This window comes from Euprymna scolopes, chromosome 23 (genome assembly GCF_053919585.1).
Source record: "Euprymna scolopes isolate OS-2025 chromosome 23, ASM5391958v1, whole genome shotgun sequence".
In the NCBI taxonomy this organism is placed as follows: Eukaryota; Metazoa; Mollusca; class Cephalopoda; order Sepiida; family Sepiolidae; genus Euprymna; species Euprymna scolopes.
In genome coordinates, this window is record NC_136504.1 from 58,242,677 (window position 1) to 58,264,938 (window position 22,262).

Below are 22,262 nucleotides of genomic sequence, written 5' to 3' on the forward strand. Positions count from 1 at the left end.
TGTTTTTAAGAAAACTGACAGACACGAAGTCACTTTTAAGAAGTAAAACAGTTTTTCTATTATATATTGTTATAATGCTCTCTCTCAACGGATATTGAGGCCTTTCTGTGAGCAAAACTTGCTGTCTTGATTCGGCTCTGTTCTGATTTCAAAAGGTTGAATTTTCATATTATTGACATATCACTATTCCCGGTGAAGTTTTGTCCAAAGGAATTGGATGAAGAATCCTGTGAACCTTATTGTTATTAGTGCTAAAAAAATAAGCAAGGTTATATATTTATTTAGTATAAGTTTTTATTTATACAAATATTTTTAGCTAAATATGGGTTTCCATGATAGCCCCATGTTGGGTCTAGACTTTTCAGGTCAAAATTTTACAATGAAACTAACACACATGCATTATTTATATGTCAGGGTTTCTTGGCTAAAATTGATGAATTTCCTCATATTTGACGAATAAGAAATAACCTTAAGGGAAACAAACAGTATGTAAATTATAGGTGTTATAATTTTAATATTTCGAACGGTCCTCTGGTCTTTATCAAAAAGCATGTTATTTGTTTTTTCTAAGTAAAAATTAAACAAACCTGAATTTTCATGAAAAACTGAACATTTGTCTTAGTCTTTGCTTTCATTTTTGTTTTGCAATTTTTTTTCTAAATATGATTTTGAAAGTTAACTTTAGTCCTGAAATTAATTGAATCAATTGTCAAATGATCTTTTCTTGTACAATCGTATTCATCCATTTAAAAAAAAAAAAATCTCAAGGCAAATCTTTTATTTATGTTTTTAAATATAGATAAAATTGGGTTTTTGGTTTAGAGACATGAATGAACTGACTTTTGCCTTTAAATTTTCAATTCTACTTAACAATTTGAAGGCTTTAAAGTCATTCTCAATCTTTAGTCCTCAGATGATTAAATTATAACTAATAATGTTATGGTAATGTAAAAAAAAAAAAAAAATCAATAAATATCAATGATAAATGGCATATGAAAATCTAACTTGCCTCATACGAAGGCACAGCTCATCCCTTCCCAATTGTGACACAAGTATAGTTTTCATTAAATGCAGTTATCATAAACAATTTAAATTCCAAAAACGTTAAAAATTACTAACTGATAGTTTAAATGCTTTGAAATTCTTTTAAAATATACATATTTAAAAAATTTATACAATTTAAAATAGCAATTTTGTAATATGATCAAATTTTCTAATTTGGAAGAAATACAGTGAACAGTCAAATGCATACAGATTAACCAACCAAAACAAATTTGACACTGGTTTATAAAAAAGAGATCTCTTATCAAGTAAAATCCGGTTTTTAATGAGTGGCAGGGAGAGGGCTTTATTGTGGGAAGCTTAGCTCCTATGTTTTCTCTAATCTCACTAATCTAAAGAAAAACACTGATAGGATTAAATATTAGAAGTGGTTGGAAATGCAACTTTCTTTAAGGAGCACAGACCGATATTGGCCATAAATAACAAAAGTGAAACAAACACCGTATCTTGTATTAAAAAAGCTATTAATTATAAAAAAAAAAAAAAGAAAAAAGAACTGGACTGACTTTACTTTATATATAATATAACGACGAGTGGTGTTTGTGCATCGCAAATTGATAGATTTGAAGAAGTCAAATCAATATGCATGCAACGTATTTTGAATAGAAGGCCATAAAAAAGTTGTTGACTAACAATTTCCTGTTCCAGTCTTCCATCGAATATGCATAAGTGCATACACCAATGAAGACAGATCATGATACACATTCTTGTTTGTTCATCATAGAAAGAAATCTTGTAAATTCATCTACAATCTTTCACAGCCACAAAAAAAAAAAAAAAAAAAAAAAAAATCGTAGTTGAATAGTATTTTCTGGTTTGTTTTATACAGTTAACAAATAGAGGAACTTAGAAATGAGTTAACAACCTTCCAGAATGGTTCATGCTGTTTAAAACACTTAACAATTACTTGGACCATCAATTTTTTTTTTTCAATACACACTGCACTTACAAGCAGACAGAATGTAGAACCAAAGTTCAGTAAAAACAATAATGCAGTTTGAAAGAATTCTAAATTTAAAAAAAAAAATACAACATAATAAATTGGAAAAAAGGAAAATTGTAATTGAGCTTAAATAGTTGAAAATATAAAAAATAAAATAAATGTATCTTTTGTAGTTCTAATTAAACATTATTTTGTCATTCCAATAACATCAGGAACACTAAGGCTACTCGCAACATAAATGCTGCTGAATTTGCTAATACCATATATATATATATATATATATATATACTTATTAAATACCTACTCTCTTCAATCGTTTTAATCACACACACCCAACTTCCCACCTACTAACAACCCCACTTCTCTATTACACTACCACATTTCTTTATTTTAAGCCACCTAACTTTTTGAGTTTGCCTTTCACTACTACTTTCAAATGTTCTGTATATCTGATCTGATTCTATTCAATGAATTGTATTCTTGACAAAGTTTCATAACTGAAACGAAATATGGAATCTAAGGAAGCATTATTCTGTGATATATTTATATACCTGAAAAGACCAATATATTCAAACCGAAAAAAAAAATAAATAAATAAAAAATAAAAAAAAATCACATTGACTTTGGCTGCATATTTCTTGAGGAGGTTCTTGTCAATATGAACGCACATAAAAAGGCTGTTATCTTATTAAATGTACGAAGTGGTGGACAGCTACAGAATATCATGCGAGATCCATATGGTTATTTAAAAATGGTGCAATTAAAGGAATTAGCACTAATAATAATTTTCTTCTTTTAAATATTGTAAAGCATAAGACACCTCTCCTGTTGTCCTACAACATCTGAGGCTTGATATTTTAGCTTCAAACAGTTCACGCCTTTAATAGCAGTAATCTATTTTTCCTAAGACCTTCATATTTAGCATTTATGTCAACATGTACAGTTTTAAGGGAGGAATATAGGTTACTGGGATTCCTTTGAAAATTATAAGGGTCTTGCTTCTTCTGCTTGTTCCTATTAAATAAATAATTTAATAAATATTTCATTGTTTGATATTGGATGCTTTTTATTTTCTGAAGAGAGAGTCTTTATATAACGATATGAGCCATTGTGAATGCTTTCATTGTAGGTTTTTGCTTTGCACCAGTCTGCTTAATAAAGATTGTTTTGAAACAGGTGTAAAATATAAAAAAATAGGTTTGAAATTTTTTTTTTTAAACTTCTGAAACTTTAACTGCCAGTTTAAATCTTTAAACTCTTATATATTAACCATCCACAAGCAGACTAATTGTATCAACTCTTCAGTGTGGCTAGGCAAGCAAATACTTTGGGTTGAGATTGAAACCTGACAATTTAGAAAACAGGAGAGGCATCATAAATAAAAAAAATAGTTTGTATTAACCAGAAAAAATGTAATTCAAGAGAGATCAGCTGTAGTTGTATCACAAGAAATGGACGGCAAATAGTTTAGAATGAAGGCAAGAAAACTCCAACTGATAAATATTCTTTTTAAATGGAAGCTTAACTAAAATTTAAAAAGTTACCTACAAATATCGTTTATGAGAGAGCATCTTTAGTTTTGAAACCCAACATATCGGTGTTGAAATTAAAATATTTGAGATATTATTTGCAGCTTACTTAATAAATTGTAATAGTTGAACAAGAAAAAGAAAAACTAGTAGACTTTGAGTACAAAATGAAAAAAAAACTTTTATTAAGTAAAATATTTTAACAATTTACATGTCAAAATATCAATATGAAGATTCCTAATAAGGATATAGAACAATGAAATTTATATATTTCATTTTTTACTGGTAAAAGTAATTTTGTTTAAGAAAATGACAATTTATATAAAATGCATTAATATAAAATTGATTATCAAACTCACCTAGTTTTAACGTGTGAAAACGATTTGTGAGATTTTTTTGTTTAAATGATAAAAATTCCCACAAACAGTTTCAACACATTAAAACTGGGCACATTTGGTAGAGAATTTTATTCTAATGCTTTTTATATAAATTATGTGTTTTTTTTTAAATTTGATTTGTATTTGCTAGTTCTTAAGTGTTAACTATTTTGCATTTTTAATGAAAATAAGCTCAAGAGACATGTTCATTTTGGGTGCTAATGCCATAACCGGATTGGGAAAAAACAGAATCAAAAGAATAAATACTGGGATACCGGAAAGGACCTTAAAAATAATGAAAAATTTGATAAAAATGTTAGTGTTGAAATAAGAACTTTGTTTAAGAGAGAGGGTAAGGTGGGGGTGAAGCAAGGGAGAGTGAAAATTCTGTGGAGATATTCATGTCAACCAATAAGCAATTTTACCTTCTCATGAGAACGAGAAAAAAAATTTAGAAAAATTTTCAACATTGGATATTAATTGCGATATTTTTTTTTCCTTCAGTTTTTAATTCAGAGAAAACAAAAATAAAACCCCAAAAAGGTGATTATGGGCATTGAAATTCAGTAAAAAAAAAAAATATAAAAAAATTTAAGTCTCGTTACACACGCACACAAATTTTTGTACATGTACACAGATTTTCACACACACACACACACACACACAAGTTTTTGTACAAGTATAGACACGTTTGTGTGCATAAAAAAAATGCAATGAACATGCATTCACACAGAAATGGAATCTAAAAAAAAAGAAAATCAGAACAATGGTTTGTAGAGACAGATTAAAATGAATATTCAAAAATGTTTGTATACGAGTAGCTAATCATCTTCATGTGTGTGTGTGTGTGTGTATGGTATGCATGTGTTTCAGTGTAATCCTAATAATCATGACTGTGTGATATTTTCTTGTATTATACATTAAAAAAAAAAAAAACTAACAAAAAAACTAGTCAGTTTGATAGATAAAAACAAAAACTAGTCAGTCCCTTGACAATCGTTGCACCAGGTACGTGTGTCACATGATTCTGTTATGGAACAGACAGAGGAGGTAGGCAAACTTTATCGTGGGGAGCGCACGGGGGGGAGGGGGTAGAGGACACGAGTTGATAGAAAAAAAAGAGGAAGGTGAGGGGGGGGGGAAGGTAATTAAAAAAAATTTTTTTTTAAATTTATTTCAATAAAATGAAGTACTAATATGGGTTAGCTGTAAAAGCCCCATTATACAAAAAGAGAGGAGGTAAAAAAAAAAGAAAAAAAAGCATAGCAAGTTTTTTTTTTTCTTTCTTCTTTTTCAAGGAAAGAAAAAATATGGACGCATACACCAATGTGCATATATATATATCACAGGATGAAGCGGACCTATAAATACACTTGAAATCAATATTGCATCAATAGGAGAGAGAGAGAAAGAAAAAAAATGCAAATAAAAAAGCCAGAGCACCTTTATTTTATTAATAATGTATAGATGAGGCACGGCATTATCATAGCAGTGACTAGAAGTTGAATTAAACCGAAGAAAGGGTGAACGGGATTAACGGTCAGTGCTCAAATTGTACATAAAAAAGAAAAGAAAGAAAAGGACAAAGTTAGCAGGATTTGCTTTTGTTTTTTTATTTTTTTAAGTGGAATGTTTGGCTTTGAATTTCAAAGAGAATAACGTGTACACAGCAACATGCAGGTGTGTACACAGCTGAGAGAGAGAGACAGAGAGAGATTTGTGATTTATTCTTTTTTTGAAAGTAAGTGCAACATGGCAACTGCAGCAGTTCACTACATTTTCACCAAATGTGAGGAAGAAGTGCGCAGACGATATTTATTCTTAAATTTCATTTATGAAAAAAAAAAAAAAAAAAAAAGATTTCACCTGCATCTCCATGTCTGTCTTTCTCTCCATTCAGACATTTTTGTATCTCTCATGTTTCTTGATTCTCTTTGGATAATTTCATTTTTGCACGGAATGTATCACAGGCGACAAAAATCAGCAAACGGAACCTTTTCTTTTATTTCTTTCCTTCCCCTTTTTATTATTACAACACTTGCATAGCTCACACACACTGCTTAACTACTGGCAACTGAGATTGACTTTCTTCTTCCTCTTCTTCATCATCTTCTACACATGCACACATACGCGCAGACATACACGTGTCGATAAGAAAAAGCCACTCAGGTAGTAAACGAGTATAAATTACAGATGCACATGTAATATTGACAGATACATCTTAGTAAAATACACATTACTTATTAAAAAAAATATACAACAACAAAGACACAAATTTTCTTTTTCAGGTAAAGAAACAGAAAAAATGTTGAATTAAAAAAAAAAAAAAAAATGGTTACGTGGAGAAATCATTTTACAATCACAACCAAAGTGCAAGAGGGGAAACTATATATATATATATATATATATATATATATATATATATATATATATATATGAAACATTCTGAAAGTAGATACCTTGTATTTAAAACAGAAAGCTGGTTGCTTTTTGGGTTTTTTTTTTACTTATTTGTTTCATGCATACATAAATATGAGGGAGTTTAAAAAACATGAAACAAAAAGTTAAAACAAAATGAAATATTAGTTTATGGAATCAGGGATAAGCATGTCAACAAATTAATAAAACTAAAAGACACAAACACGCCACTAAAGTAGAACCAATATATTTTGGTCGATTTATACGATTTTAATCATTTGGTGCAAATAAACTTTATTCATCTTGATTGTGCTTTAGCAATATATTTGTCCCCTTTTTAATAGTCTGCATACATGCTTATACACTTTTTCATAAACTAATTATATATATATATATCTCAGCAACCATGAAATATAAAAATGCAGGGCCAAAACAAGATTCCCACCTCTATCTAAGGAACCTTAGAAATAGCCAGGAAGCACTTTATATATAAAAAAAAAAAAAAAAAAGGAGAGGGGATCCTTAAATACAAGGTCTTTTCTTTCAGAAAGTCATTATTGAAATTTATTTCAAGTGATATTTTACATACCACACTTTTTTTACAGACATTTTTGTATAAGTAATACCCTTAAATAAACGGTAATTTACTCTGAATCAAAAAAAAAAAAAATATATATTCACAATAGATAAAATAAGACCTATACAGTATTCGAACCTGCACCTCTGTGAACAATGTATTCAAGCCCATAAATTTGTTAGCATAATGGTTAAAGTGGCACCCACAATAGACAGAGGTTCGAATCTTGTGCAAGTCTAAGTTTTGTTACAGCCAAGTGAAAGAAGCAACCGTTCATTTTACAGTATTACCAATACAAACACCTGTGAAAAAAAAAGTGTGGTACATACACACACACACAAATATATATATATATATATATATATATATATATATATATATTATATGAAATCAAATTCAATCAGCCAGTGGAGTAATGGTGCAGAGGGATTAGTAGCGACTAGTCTACGTTCAGCAAAACATCCCATTAAACACAATCAACAGCAATAAGGTATTGGGCTGTTGCTTTTCTTTCTATCTCATTACAGATGACTGACAAAATTAAAAGAGGCGCCATCAGTCTATCAATTAAACCATAATATAAAATCAGCTAGGTGGGCAGCAGCAATTAAAAATGATAAAGACAGAATAATAAAAAATGAAAGGGATTGGAGAAAGAAAAAAAAAAGGTGAGATTCTGATTTTTAGCTGCTACTTATAATAATAATAATAATAATAATAATGATAGTGATGATGATTAATAGTACAATACCACCACCACCACCACCGCAAACTGCAGTGTCTTATAAGCAGTAGTGGTAACAAATAATATTATGAGAGGGTGCTATGATGTCTTTGTATTCTTAGGGTTTCTTTATTTATATGCTTATTTATTAGAGAGCAGCCTGTGTGTGTGCCAAAAAGGGCAAGAACAAGATTGTCTCTTATCCACTCAAGTAGGTAGATTTAAGGAGGGGGGACAAAAAAAAAGAAAAATAAGACATAAGACACACACACACACAAAAAAAAAAGAAAAAAGAAAAAAAAAACAGAAAGAAAAAGAAAAACCCAAAAATGGTAGAGCAGTTGTTGTCAGTGGTTGATCTGTCAGCTGGACTGGTTAGTCAGATCTGGTGGCGAGATGATGGATGGATGAAGGAACGACGGACATGCTTGTCGGAAGCAAGGAGACCAGGCAAGTGCAGAATGGACAAAAACAGCCAAGAGCTCTGTCATTCAGAGTGCCGCTTTCTTTCCGCCCTTGACTCCGCGTCTGGTGCGCGGAAGAGTTCCATAGGTATTGGCCTGGGATTGCTGCAGAAGCAAACAGAAGAGAAGAAGCCAATGTGATGTTAGAGTTTTCCGACGTAATGAAGCAGTAGCAGTGAGAAGCAGTAACTAATTATTTATGGAAGAAAAATACACTGAGCCAACAGAAGACAGTTTTAAATGGAGTAAAAAAACAAAAAATTAAAATAGCATTATACAGTTTGATGTTATTTAGAAATAAAATTCAAATAAAGAGGGGAAAAAAAGAAATAAAAACTTATTATTCAGTTACTGACAACCGTTTAATTAATGTAAGTTAGATTATTAGAATTTGACTGCATTAAAACTTGATAAGTATATAACAAAAAAAGATTATTGCATACTGAAAAATGAAGACAAAATGGATTTGAATTAAGTTTAAGATTTGATATGTAATTGATTTTTATTTGTGTGTGTACACACATACCAATAGTTAAAAAAAGTAAATAAATTGACAAAAATAAGGAAAATTGTAAAATAAACGATTTCGTAAGAAAAATTTGTTAGAAAAATATTTTTATAAGAAAAAAAAATTGTGATAAAAAAAATTAATTGCAAGAAAAAAAAAATTGCAAGATAAAAATATTTAATTGCAAGAAAAAAAAATTTCAAGAAAAAAAAAAGTAAATTGCAAGAAAAAAAATTGCAAGAAAAAAAAAATTGCAAAAAAATAAAATAATAAATTGCAAGAAAAAAAAAATTGCAAGAAAAAATTGCAAGAAAAAAAAAGTAAATTGCAAGAAAAAAAAAACACGGATTTGAATACATTAATCTAACATAAGTCTGGTGTTTACAGCATTCGTAGTCAATAAAAAAATCCTGAAATGTTCTATGTGAAATATCACCAACTCATAAATGCTCGTAGTTAACAAAGAAGAAACGGTATTAACCACCAACGACCCATGAGGATGAAGATGTTTAGCATAGAAAAACTTTGAAGTTTCCTTTATACAATTCAAGACTCTTTGAAATTACATCAACAAATCCAGCTAGAAATTCTTAAGAAACCTTGAATTGATTGAAGATTTGAGTACAAGATAAAAGAGTTAAAAAAAAAAATCCGTTTGCAAAATCTTCAAGGTAATTTTGTAAAAAACAAGAGCCATGAAATGATACTCCCAATAATCAATGGAAATATCTTCAAAAGAACTGTTATTTTTATTTAACAATTTTAATGAGTTACTTTCTAGAATGAGCATTCTTTACAGAAAAAAAATGGTTCAGACGAATTGCTTTCCAGCAGACAATCTTACCTGTTACTAGTCTTATGTAGTAACCAAACAAATAATCATGTCTCAAAATCTAGTTAGCAACTAAAGACTTTTATCACCAACTGCAAATACATGAAACACCTGAGGAACCAATCTAGAAAGTTTTATTTCTAACAATGTTTAACATTTTTATAAAGAATTACTAGAAAGAATACACACCCCAGGATAGATGAAATTAATATCCCAAACAAAAATTTTTCAACATTTATTTCTTTAATATTACAATTATTAAAATCAATATATAACGAAATTAAACCTTATGTCTAGAATCCTTATCCCAGTTTTGATCACAATTCATTATTTCATTTTAGAAAACGTCTAAAGTTAAGGCTTCAAACTTAAAGACTTTGGAAAAAATTAAAATTGAAAAGAATCTTGATGTCTACTGATAATGAAAAATTTAATGCAAATCTGAAATATTTGAATTTTCTAATGAGATGTGCACATATTATACTCACAAAAAAAAAAAATGAAATAAAATTTGAGGAATATTTATTAATTGATGTACCTATTTCACAAAAAGCTGAGGTATCTGACCTTTCACAAAAGGGGTTTCCACCCTCTCTTTGTATAAAACTAAAAATAAATATAACCAACATTACCCACTCTTACAGCAAGTAGCTATGTGCCAAAAAAAACAAAAAAAATAAAAAAACAAAAACAGGATGATGGGCTAATTAGTTTAGGAATGAATCTCGTACATAAAAATATATAAACCTGTACACATACTTAACTTAATATAAATATCGATAAAAATATTAACAGTAAACACAATTATTATTCAAACTACTATTCTCATCTTGGTTGTTATTTTCAAAACGTTTCGGCCGATGTAACATCTAAGATGAGAATAATAGTGCGAATGATCTAAATTATCAATCTTCATCTAATACATTAACAAAAAAATAGGAATTAATATATTAACAAAACAAGCAATGCAAATTCATATTTGGAACAAAAAGACAATGAAATAAAATTTAACTCAAATTTTAAATTACTACATAAAAAAAGCAACTGCTTATTAAATTAAATACATGCAACAATAACTGTCAGTGTTGTCTCAGTGCTAATATGTTATTAAACGTGAATCAGGCATGCATTGTTGTTGTTTGTGAGAGACAAAGAAGAACAAGAAACACATGATGCAGAGGGGTGAGTATGATATTATTGAAAGTATGATGATGATCATCATCATCATCATAACAAACAGATGAAAAATAAAGATGGTGAATGAGAGTTAGGATTACCCAGAGCTGAAGATGAGAAAAATAAATGGTGGCATTTCATAGTTTTATTAATGAAATGAGTTGGAACAAAAACTTAAGTATGTAGATAAAAAAAAAATAAAAACTGTACTATTAAACTACTTTATAAACATTCGTGTGAATATAAAAAAAATTAACACACACAGTAATATATATATATATATATATATATATATATAGTGTGTGTGGGCGTGCGTATATACACGTCTGTATGTATACTAGGTTAGATTCCTGTAATCACGTCTTTATTCATTTTTAAAAAGATCACTCTCTTGACGGACCGTTTCCCTAACACTTGGCTCAAATACATAAAATGCATAAATAAAAAGTTGTATCGAAAAACATCAGGATATATATCTCAGACGTTTTTAAAGAGATACCCAATTGTAAATATAGTTTTTCTTGATTCATCTATATGTGTGTGTATATATATATATATTTATTTATTTATTTGTAGTATTTTTTATGGATGGAATAAATCTCATTGAGTTTCAACAGAATTAATGGAAGAGATTAAAAAAAAACAAAAAAAAAACACATTGGAACGAGAGAGAGTACCAAAATGTTTCTTGAATAATTTTACAAAAAAAAGCTGTCATCAAAAGGATAAATTTCTGATCTACAAATGTAATAAAATTCTCTACAAAATACAATTGTATAACAGTCCATTTTTATGATTTATTCATGAAATGAATCATAACGGTGTATAAAAAACATGCCACCCACAGAATCGTTAATAAAATGTACAACCCTTTTTTCAATCCAACCATATTTGGTATAAATAGACTTCAGTCTACCCATGACTTGTCCACCAAGTTTCAGTTATGAATGCTCAACAGTTTTCTTTATTTTTTTATCACCATTCAATAAGCAGCTCACATGGATACAATGTGCAAAATTGTCATTAACTCTTCTCCTTGATTGGTACAGCCCTAACTTTTTCTGAGATAGCTCTCTTCAGTTTTGGATATAGTTTGGGGATTGTTTTGATGGACATTATCATTGAGATAACCCAACAGGTAAAAATTGAGTAGGGGGGGGAGGTCTGGTGAGTTTGAAACCTATTCAGGATCACATCTACTGATGAGGCAATCACCAAAGTGTCCCTTTTGGGTTTAATGCTAAATTCAGTAATTCTGCAAAACAATTTTATGTTTCAAATTCTTTATATCTTCAAATATTTATTTGCCATGTTGGTTTGGGAATTTTATGACATCGACTCTTTTTGGATAATTTAATACGAAATCCAGTAATTCTAGAAAATGGTTTTGTGCTTCAGGTAGTTTATATCTTCAAATATTTATTTGTGGTATTTCATTTGGTTGTTTTGTATAACGAAATAGTTGTTTTGACTTTGCAAAACTCAATCATGTTCTGCAAAGGGAAAATAAAAAAAAAATAAAAATAAAAATAACATCAATGTTCAGTGCATTTTAAGTCAGGAAACCAGTATCTTCAGACAGCTTAATCTGGCAGCACCAATGAAGACTGTTGGAAATTCATAACTAAAACTTGGTGATCAAGTCAGCATAGGTTGTACCAAATATGGTTGAACTGCAGACAGGATAATGAATTTTATTAATTCTATTGGTGCCATTCTTTTTTTTTATAAAGAGGTGAAGGGGTGTCACCCTGTAATTAAAAAAAAAGAAAAAATATTACAAAAGGAGAAAAGATAAAACTAAAACTATCTACGTTTTCTAAACGTAATTATCATGCTGATGTGGCTGATGAGCGGGGAAAAAAAATGTTAAATTTTTATGAAGGATCAAACTATGTCGAGAGTTAAGTGAATTCAGGAGATCAACTAACTTGAAGAACAATAACAAAACACAAGTGAAGTATTAATCAACGAATGTATGGGTCGAACGAAAACTTCAACAAAGCCAATCTATGAGATACGCAAAGGACATTTGGCTTACCTCACCTTACGCCCAAGTCTGTCCCTTAAATCATCCAGACTAGTTGAGGCTCTGATTATTTTCGCAATTGCTTCCTACAAAATCATATCTATACCTCAACAACAACATAGACAAAAAAGAAAAACAAAAAAACATCCACAGACTGTATATCTCAACCTCTTTATGATACTGGAACAAGTGATGATTAGGTTGTGGTAATCTGGTAGTATAGTTAACAACTGAAAAGCCGAAACGAATAAATAAAAGTACAATAAGTTTTACCAAACGCATAAAAATTAAATTTTCTATTGACCTGTATACTTTTCACATTCTGAAACCATTCTTTTTTCTTTCAAATAATGTTGGACATTGTAGATCCCGGGTTTTGAATATTGCTAATATATTAAAATGTGTATGTCGCTTCCCATTTAGGGGTAACACATGGGTAAGAGAAAAATTATTCCCAATTAGCATTAAAGTAATGCAATCTGGTGCTACCTGGGATCCACAATACCCAACAATAGTATTTGTTCGAAGTTCTGTCTTTCGACACATAAGAAAATATGGCTATTTTGGCCCTTTGTTGGTAGTAATGTTTCATTTTGTAAAAAAAATAAATAAATAAAAATGAAATAATGAAAAAATTATATTAAAAAAAATGACTTCTCTTACTACCAAGTTTAAATGGCAAGCCCATATGGATTTGGGTTTATTGGTAAGGTAAGTCATTTATTTATATATTCTTTAATTGTATTACTATGTGACCTTTTCAGTTTAAAGTTATCCAAAGTTAAGCACAACTTAAAAAAAAAAAAAAATTATGTATTACTCGTCATTGAATGGAGATGCCATATTCCAAAAATCATATGGTAACTTTTCTATTTAACTAGTGATAAAAAATATTTAGTTGTAAAAGGTCAACTAAAAATAAATTTGTAAGTAGAGCATTGCTAATCTATCACTACTGAGTCTTTAATTCTCTTTCTTCCACTCAAGTTCATCCTTATCTCTTCCTCCCATGTTTTTCTTGGTTTTCCCCTATGAACTGACACTGCTACCTCAACTGTTCTACATCTACTAACCCAAGAACTCATCCATTCTTTCAACATGACCATCCCAAATTGTGAAATAATAAACATTATAATCAGTTTCCACACTTATTATACAGATTGGTAAAATAAATTAGTTTAATGCATTTGGTGAGAGTTATTAATTGTGATTTTTTTTTTCTTTTTAAATTTCATGGTTGTTAACTTCACTGCAAGATTACCGAGATAACTTTTAATCCCATCTGTGAAATATTCAAAATTAACAGCTGCACGAATCAAATGGTTTTCTTTTTTGAGGATCAAAAAATGAAATAAAATTTAAAAAAAAAAAAAATTAAATTTATATTCCGAGTGAATTAAATTATTTAAATCGAAAAAGATGTCGAAATTTGTATGATAAAATCCTGCAAAATAAATTTCATTTGTTACGGAAACCGGTTTTTAGTAGAATGAAATTCTGTGCGTGTCTGCCATGCCAAACCGTGACATATCCAAACGAAACTAAAACTTTGTCGTTATGAGTAGTCGATCTTGAACAGGCAAAGCAAGAAATATTACATTCTTGTTGCAGAAAACAAAAACAAGAAAAACAGTTGGAAAAACAAAATTACTCAATTTGTTATTCAATGAAGACAGACCAAACCAAATAATGAAGAGTAGACATTGACATGCACTAAAAAAAAATTAAAAACGTCATGCCGTTTGTCGAAACAATGAAAAGTAGTATAAAAGTTAGGTAATTTTACAGCTGAGAAATTAAAAAGAAAAAAAAATACAACTAATAACTTTGATCAACCATTAAATTTTCACTTTCTACCGAAAATGTATTTTTAAAGTGTGGAAATTGACTAAGATTTACTGTCGCTGAATTTGTTAAGTTCAGTTAATTAACACATGAAAAACAAAGAAAAAAAAAATAGCATCCATAATAACGAGAAAGCAAGAAGCAGCTATTTTGATTTTTGTGTGGCAAAAGAGTTCCACACAAAATTTGATTTTGTAAATTATAAAAAAAAAAAAAAAAATGAATTAAAGTTTCAGAATGTTGATAGTATACAGGTTGGTACAAAATTAAATTTTAATGCATTTCGTCCAAGTTATTTGTTGTGTATGTGTATATGTTTAAATATATTAATAAAATGAACTTAAAACTAATATTTTTACAAAAATGCTCAAGGCTAAGTAGAGCGTATTAATAACATGTATATAAATATTAAAACAGCCTACACAAACCTGTGTTTCTGTGCTAGTGCACATTTACAGGGGTGGAAAAAACTAAATCTGTCTCTCTCGATATATATATATATATACGAGTAAAAATAAGATAAAAATACAAGCGATGATTGATGTTATGATTATTTGAAAAGGAAAGCCAAGAATTGATAAAATAATGTTAATCAACATTTCGTCCCTATTTTAGGGGACATCAGGATTTTCAAGGTAAAAAATGTAGAAGAAAATGATCATAAATCACATGAAATAGGGACGAAACATTGATTAACATTATTTTATAAATTCTCGGTTTTCCTTTTCAAATAATCATATATGTATATATATATTTTTCGCCTGTTAGCTATACCGTAAAATTACAAGAATTTATTTCAATATTTTTTTTTTTTTTTTAAATATTTCCATTGTCAAACAGGATGAATTTTTATTTGAAATTGTTATTTCATGGAAAACTAATATATTTCATTTTTTATACTGTAAATAAAAAAGAAAAAAAAAATACAATTTTTTTAAATTCTCCAATTTGATAAATTTCCATTAAATTTTTATCAGTTATAAAAAAAAAAAAAATACATTTTAAAAAAAAATTATTTCTAATTAAAAAAAGTTAGGAAAATTATCTTTTTTTTTTAAAGCACTTCTGTTTAATTGTTATAAAATTTTATTTTAAAGTAAGCCTCACATATCTTATTTCTATTTTTGTAATGATAAAATACTGGGAAAAAATAGTTCTTTTGTTATTTAAAAAATTGCCTAGATTTGAAAAATTGAATATATATTTTTATTGAAAATTTAATTTGTGAAAAATTTTTTTTTCATAAATGCTTTACAATTTTTATCAAATTTAAATTGTGAATCAATGATATTGATAATTCCATTAATCAGAAAAAGAAAAAAATTCTAACTTTGCACATCATTTTTCTTTTTTTTTTTTTTTTTCAATTTCCAAGTATTTTAAATTTATCTTTTAATTTCAGAATATTGTGGAAAACCATTACCATTATATTCAAACAATGGTTACTTCCTTGAACTCCAGGAAATATGGAATTATGCCTAGTTTTACATTTCAAAATACAGATGGCTTATGGCTTTTTGTTAACTAGCCTCCTTAATACATGATGAAATCAATGTTTTTAATAAAACATTGATTAACAGAGTTACATGGATTTGCATAAAATAAGTTCTAATCACATAGTTTCCGGACCTATGTAAATTTATCAGAAAGACCATATGTAAAAACTTGTAATCTTTTAGGTTAATGGATAACTGTAACCAATGAGAAGAACTTCATGTAAACCAAATAATCGTGAGACACGATCTTCTGAGCTCTGCACAAAAGTCTGACTTGCTTAGCAAACAAGCAGCAACTGCAGTGTTACAGTTTTAATAAAAATGTATACTGCCATTAGAATCCTCTGTGATCCAAAGATCAGTGATCAACAAGTCTAAGATCTATTGGCCTGTTGCTTTGTATACCCGAGTGCTGGGCGGCAACGAAAAAAAAAAGATAATCAGTCATTAAGAGGATCGAAAAGCCTAAGATCTATTAGCTTATTTCTTCATGCACGCCTGGGTTTCAGCCGCCAACGAAAAAGCCAAGAAGAAGACTCAGATGTTGTGTTGAAGTTCAAGTTTGACCAAACTCGACCATGCCCGAAATGTTGAAATACAATTTTATATCGATTTCAAACAAAAGTGACTGAAAATCATTTGCACTGATACAGACATGTACCAAGCACCGTCGCGAAAATGGGATCCAAGATGGATGACCCTGGAAAAAGGCTGCGAGAATGGTCAAAATATGGGTGGTCAGTTAGCCTATATTAAGATCTTAAAATGGCCAGACTTCACTTGGAGCAAAATTTTGACTGCGTCTGGTTGAGGAAGAAATCCAGTACGGACTCTGTTGTGCAAGATAAATGCAAAAAAAAATGATAATTCGACCAAAATCGAATATACTAATATTAGTTTAATCATTACTTAACTAAGTTTTTTTTTTAATTAAAAAAAAAAAAAAAAAATGATTTCTAGAAAGTGTGTAGCAATGCCTAATAGTGATGAAAAATCTCAACAAAATATAAAACCATTGAAAGATTTCACAGCACAATATGTTTACATAATCGATTATTAATTATGTTTTATGAATAAATATATACCTAAAAAATGATTAGGGAAAAAACAAAAAACATCTGGTTTTATAGGAAATATAAAATAGTCTTAATTTGATTTATTATAAAGATTTATTCCATAAAAAATATATCTTTTCTAGGATTATTTTATAAAACTATATATTTTTAGGGTCATTTGGAAAAAAAAAAAAAAAAAAAAGGTTAATTATTAAAGAAATTATTGGCTACTAATAAGACTATGGAAATTCCAGTGATTTCTATGTCAATCTCTATAATTTACTCTTAATAATAATATTCCTTTTGAAATAATTGTCCGTTAGGGTCAATATAAAAATACAACTTTTTCATAAAAATAATTGTCATTGTCGGCTAAATATTCTTTAAATAAAACGAATACGTCAATCTATCAAAAATTGTATTCCTTTTTAAAACAATATTATGTCATCTGACTGTAAAAATAATTACCAGTTAAACATTCATGATGTTTTTTTTTTAATTTGTTTATTTAGAACTGTACTGTTTTCAGTTGATGAGGGGACATAATTTTGATTTCAGAAGAATTCATTTTAAAATGGATAAAATCTGAATTGTTTAAATTAGCAACATCAGATTAATCACCAATGAACATCTTTGCTGATTTTAAAATCTCATTTCTTTTTTAATATGTGTGAGAGGTGTGATAATGAATGTATGAAGATGAAATATCAGTGTATTTTTATGCCGAGACATTTATTTACGTTGTAAATTAATTTTGATATTAAATTCATCTAATGGAGTTCAGCTCTGGACTGAAAAGTGAAAAAAAAAAAAAAATCATTACTAATATATATATATATATATATATATATATATATATATATATATATATTATGACAGCAATATAAGCAAAAGCAACGTGCAGAAAAAGAAAATATAGACAGATTAATTCGATGAGTATGAAAAAGAAAAGTTAGTCAGAAATGGAAAACCAAAAGAAAAAGTGATATGAAAATAGAAGGCCACATGCAAATTCGAAGAATCAATCATTAATTAATGCTTTTCTTTCGAAACGTCTTCAAATGATTGTGTTATTTTGTAACTATTTTAATGAACGCATTATTTGCGCTATCACATCCATAAAAAAATTGGAAAAAAAAAAAATCAATCAAAACTATTAAATAGAGAATTCAATTTGATACAAAAAGGCTTGTTTATGAAAATGTTTTTTCTTTTTCTTTTTTTTTTTTTTTTTAAATCTGATAGCATACACAAGGCCAGTAGATATCAATCTCGGCCTCCCCACAAGAGCAATATGCGACACAAAGTCGTTTTTAGTTGGAGTAGAGTTGGGTGAGAGGAGGAGTCCAGCACCACTTTAAAGGCATACAGGACCAGTTGCACAAACAGTATGAGAGTATTCTCTCACAAGCGAAAGTGTACCAAGAGACAGAAAATTCACCAAGTACCGCTAGGGAGGAAGTCGTCCACTCTCCCCTCGAAATGTACCGGGTAACAGATATGAGATTCATAACTCGATGTAACAACATAAAAAGAAATTTTAATTCACAAATTTCTTCAGATTTGAGTGGAGGGAAGAAAGAGAAAGAAGAAAATATAGTGTACACACCTGCACACGCAAAGACGTTGCACATACATATGCAATCACAAGCCGTACAAAGAAAACATTTTTTTAAAGACGCACATGAATTATTAATTAAAATTAACTTATTAATTCAGTTAAAAAATTCTTTTTTTTTAAATCACTCCTGTTGATTTACTAGCCACTAACTAGTAAAGAATTCTGTTAAATGCATCTTAAGGGTTCTATGCAGAATTGACAGATCTTTTAGAAAGACCTCAGCTGTACACATGATTGGCAGCAACGACAAATTAAGTATTATCAAAGATCAAAGTGAAATTACAAAAAAAAAAAGTATTTACATTAAATTGTAAGCCGTGTCCCGTGTGTGTGTGTGTGTGTGTGTGTGTGTGTGTGTGTGTGTGTGTGGAATGAACTAGTAAAAGTGAGGTCACAAACATCACTAAAGCAGATAGTTTGGTCTTATTCACGTAACTATAATCTCTCTCATTGTGTTTATCTGCTCATTTTTATTAGTCTGTTGCCATAGTTATTGACTATTTCATATACTAATATTCTATTTTATCTGAAATTTTCATTTCATATTTTAAACTGCCTCATACTATATATATGAGAGAGAAAGAAAGAGAGAGAAATCGAAGAAATTAGATGTAGAATTTCAGGTGAAAAAAAAAAAAAAGAAAATGCAGACCAATGACCAAATATATAAACACGTTTAAAAGAAAAAGTTATGGATGATTTTCCACCTAAAAAGGGAACACACAACATTCAAACTAAAAATGAAAAAAAAAAATAAAAACTGATTAAATGAATAACATAAGACCACACAAAAATGTACTAATGGAATGCTTTTGTAACAACAAACGTCATGACAGCAGCAGCAGCAGCAGTGAAGGGGAGATGCATATTCAGTTTAGTTACATATTTGTTTACAAACAAAAGTTGATTGTATATCAACCCCCTTTTTGTTAATCATAGGAAATAATTTATTGTATACGATTATAAGTGATCATAATTTGTTATTCCATAAATAGTTTTGTGTGTGTGTGTGTGTGTGGGCGAGTATTGTGGGTTCATACCTTTCCCCAACAGTATTAGTACATAGATGACCACAACAGATCCAATGGAATTTGAAATTAGCGTAGCAGCTTTCATAGTCAAAGATGATATCCATTACACCACTAACCACCCCTCTCTCTTCACAATTAAGCTAATTACTTACTGAACAATTTTGACAGCAAAGGGATTCAAATTTAATTGCATATTCATAAAATAATATAATTTGAAGATTAGTTTCAATAGGCAAGAATCTTTGATATTATTTTTTTAAAATATTTAATTTAAAACATTAAAAGAAAAAATAATGAGCTACCAAAAATCAAATCAACTCTTGTATGTATAACAAAAAATGATTAAGATGATCACTCCCACATTCAGCATCTCACAGATTTATAAATAATACTTACAAACGAAATGATTATCTAATTTATAAAACTTACTGTCTGTCTCTATATTTTCAAACTATTTCTTCCGAAACTAAAAGTTGCAAAGCGGCGTTAGGGACCTCAAATGACTGGGGGTTTTATGGACTGTTCTTTTATGGGTCTTTCGTCAATTAAAATAGTTTTTAAAGGGTCAAAAAGGGGTCAAAGTTGAAAAAAAAAAAAAATCGTTATACATTATGTACATTAATCATAGTTTATTTTCAATTAATTCATATGTGTGTCACATTTGAATGCTACAGGTTTGCTTTCGGTTTCAATTCTAGCTGATGGCACCCAAATATTTTTTTTTTTAGTTTTGAAATCACGACTGTAATAATATGTACAAAATCTGGACTAATTAAAATATCATATTTAAGCATATTTTATGACCAGGCAAAGCCCCTCCCCCGCTGGTTTAGTATAATTAAGTTGACTTATAAATTGCATTTGGAACAGCTACATTTTGAATTACTGCATAACCAGATTGGTCAAGCACTGTCCTTAGAAAACTGTCCAACTTTGATTTTACTTAAATAATTTCATTTGTTCTTATCATTTTCTTTCTAATATTTTTGCGTAGTATATTAAATGAAAACAGTATTTGAATATTTGACCTGAAATTTATCTCGTCTCTCCCAATTCGTAGACAAAATGAAGGAATATTTGATATTTTATTTATCAAGCTTAGCAACAGATGGGCAGAGAATTTAAATTAATTAATGTGTGTAATGTTGCAAAAAAAAAAAAAAAAAAAAGAAAAAAGCTGCATATGTCTTTGGCAATATTGTGCATGTGAAAAAATAAGACAGTTAAAAAATTGTATATTAATAGTTTGTCTACAACAAATTATGAAAACAATTTGATTTCGTCTTTTTTCTATGTGTGCCCGCCTAGAAGATTTGGAGGTAACATAACCTGACTCTCCTGTCGATTTCGAGGTATGAGGTCCTGCCACAACTAAGTTCCTTGGAAATCCACTCAGATAATTTGTTTATAGTGGTGAAGACTTTCTGTAGAGCCAACCACATTTTTTTGGTATTACTGCTAACCTTCGTCGGTGCAGATGACTGCCACAGGACAGAGTATACAGTAGACCGCAAGTTTTATTTTTTACATCAGAGTTACTTTCTCCTAGACGCATGTCTTAATGAAGACTGGGGATGCCTCTTTCCCAGTGAATTAATGCGGTCCCAGATAACAACCTGGAAATTTCTACATATATAATATATGCACTCTTTTATGAAATTACATTTCTATAAAGTATACTACCAGGTATAAATTATCCATATATTTAGTCGGTATATATAATTTAGGATATGTTCGATCATTAGTTTTAACTTGTTTTGCAATTAAATTCCTATTCAATATTTGGAATCATTGAATTGATTAAAAAAAAAAAAAAAAAAAGACAAAACTAATCTATAAGATAAAATTAAATTAAAAATAGAAATCATTATATTGAATATAAAATTTTTTTTTTCCATTGACTAAAGTCAGTTATGAAATTGAGAGGTAATTGCTTTTGTATTCGCTTTTCAACCATGTAAATATTTCTTTGCCTCTATTTTTTTTTTTTTTTAATTTTTATCAGTTATTATTAAGATTCCCTTTCTTTACTCATCAAATAAAAGTTGCATATGTGATTATTCTTTTGTTTCTATTCATTATTATCAGTTATTATTGAGATTAAGCCGCCTTTTCTCATAAAATTAAATTTGCATATGTGATTACTGAAGTGAGCCAGGCGCATGTGATTACTGAAGTGAGCCAGGCACACATGTTCACTTTTATTAATTCAAATTACAGATCCTGGATTGGGAATTCTATTACCTAGCACTCTGAAAACAGAAATTTCTCTTTCTAAACTGTAGATAATCGATAGCTTCAGTCTTTCCCAATAATTTGACTGATCACCATTCATTCCTGTTAATTGCCTAGTAAAATTTTGCTGTACATTTCAAGAAATATTTCATTTGAATTTTGGTCAATAAACAGCCATAGCTGAGAATAGTATTCTAGTATACCTAGCACCAATTGTTTGAAAAGCAAAATTGCTTTTTTCTTTCTAGTATTTAAAGTTTCATATCTAAAAAAATAAATAAATAAAAATAATTTTTGAGCTTTAGTTATTATAACAAATATATCAGTTATAAATTTTTAT

General features: G+C 29.0%; 1 protein-coding gene across 7 annotated transcripts in view; it reads right to left on the reverse strand.

Moving 5' to 3' along the window:
* Positions 1 to 7,500: 7,500 nt before the first annotated feature.
* The window catches only part of LOC145245928 (receptor expression-enhancing protein 1-like), a 251,661-nt gene continuing 236,899 nt past the window's right edge, over positions 7,501 to 22,262 (reverse strand). For 3 of the 7 annotated variants that reach the window (XM_080107671.1, XM_080107670.1, XM_080107674.1), the window contains 2 exons: positions 12,652 to 12,725; positions 7,967 to 8,199 (listed from right to left, as the gene is read on the reverse strand). In XM_080107671.1, the coding sequence (XP_079963797.1) occupies positions 8,118 to 8,199; positions 12,652 to 12,725 (156 nt within the window). In that variant the 3' untranslated portion in view covers positions 7,967 to 8,117. Of the gene's footprint in view, positions 8,200 to 12,651; positions 12,726 to 22,262 lie in introns of all 7 variants that reach the window. The other 4 variants (XM_080107673.1, XR_013863050.1, XM_080107672.1 and 1 more) reach the window with 4 other exon arrangements.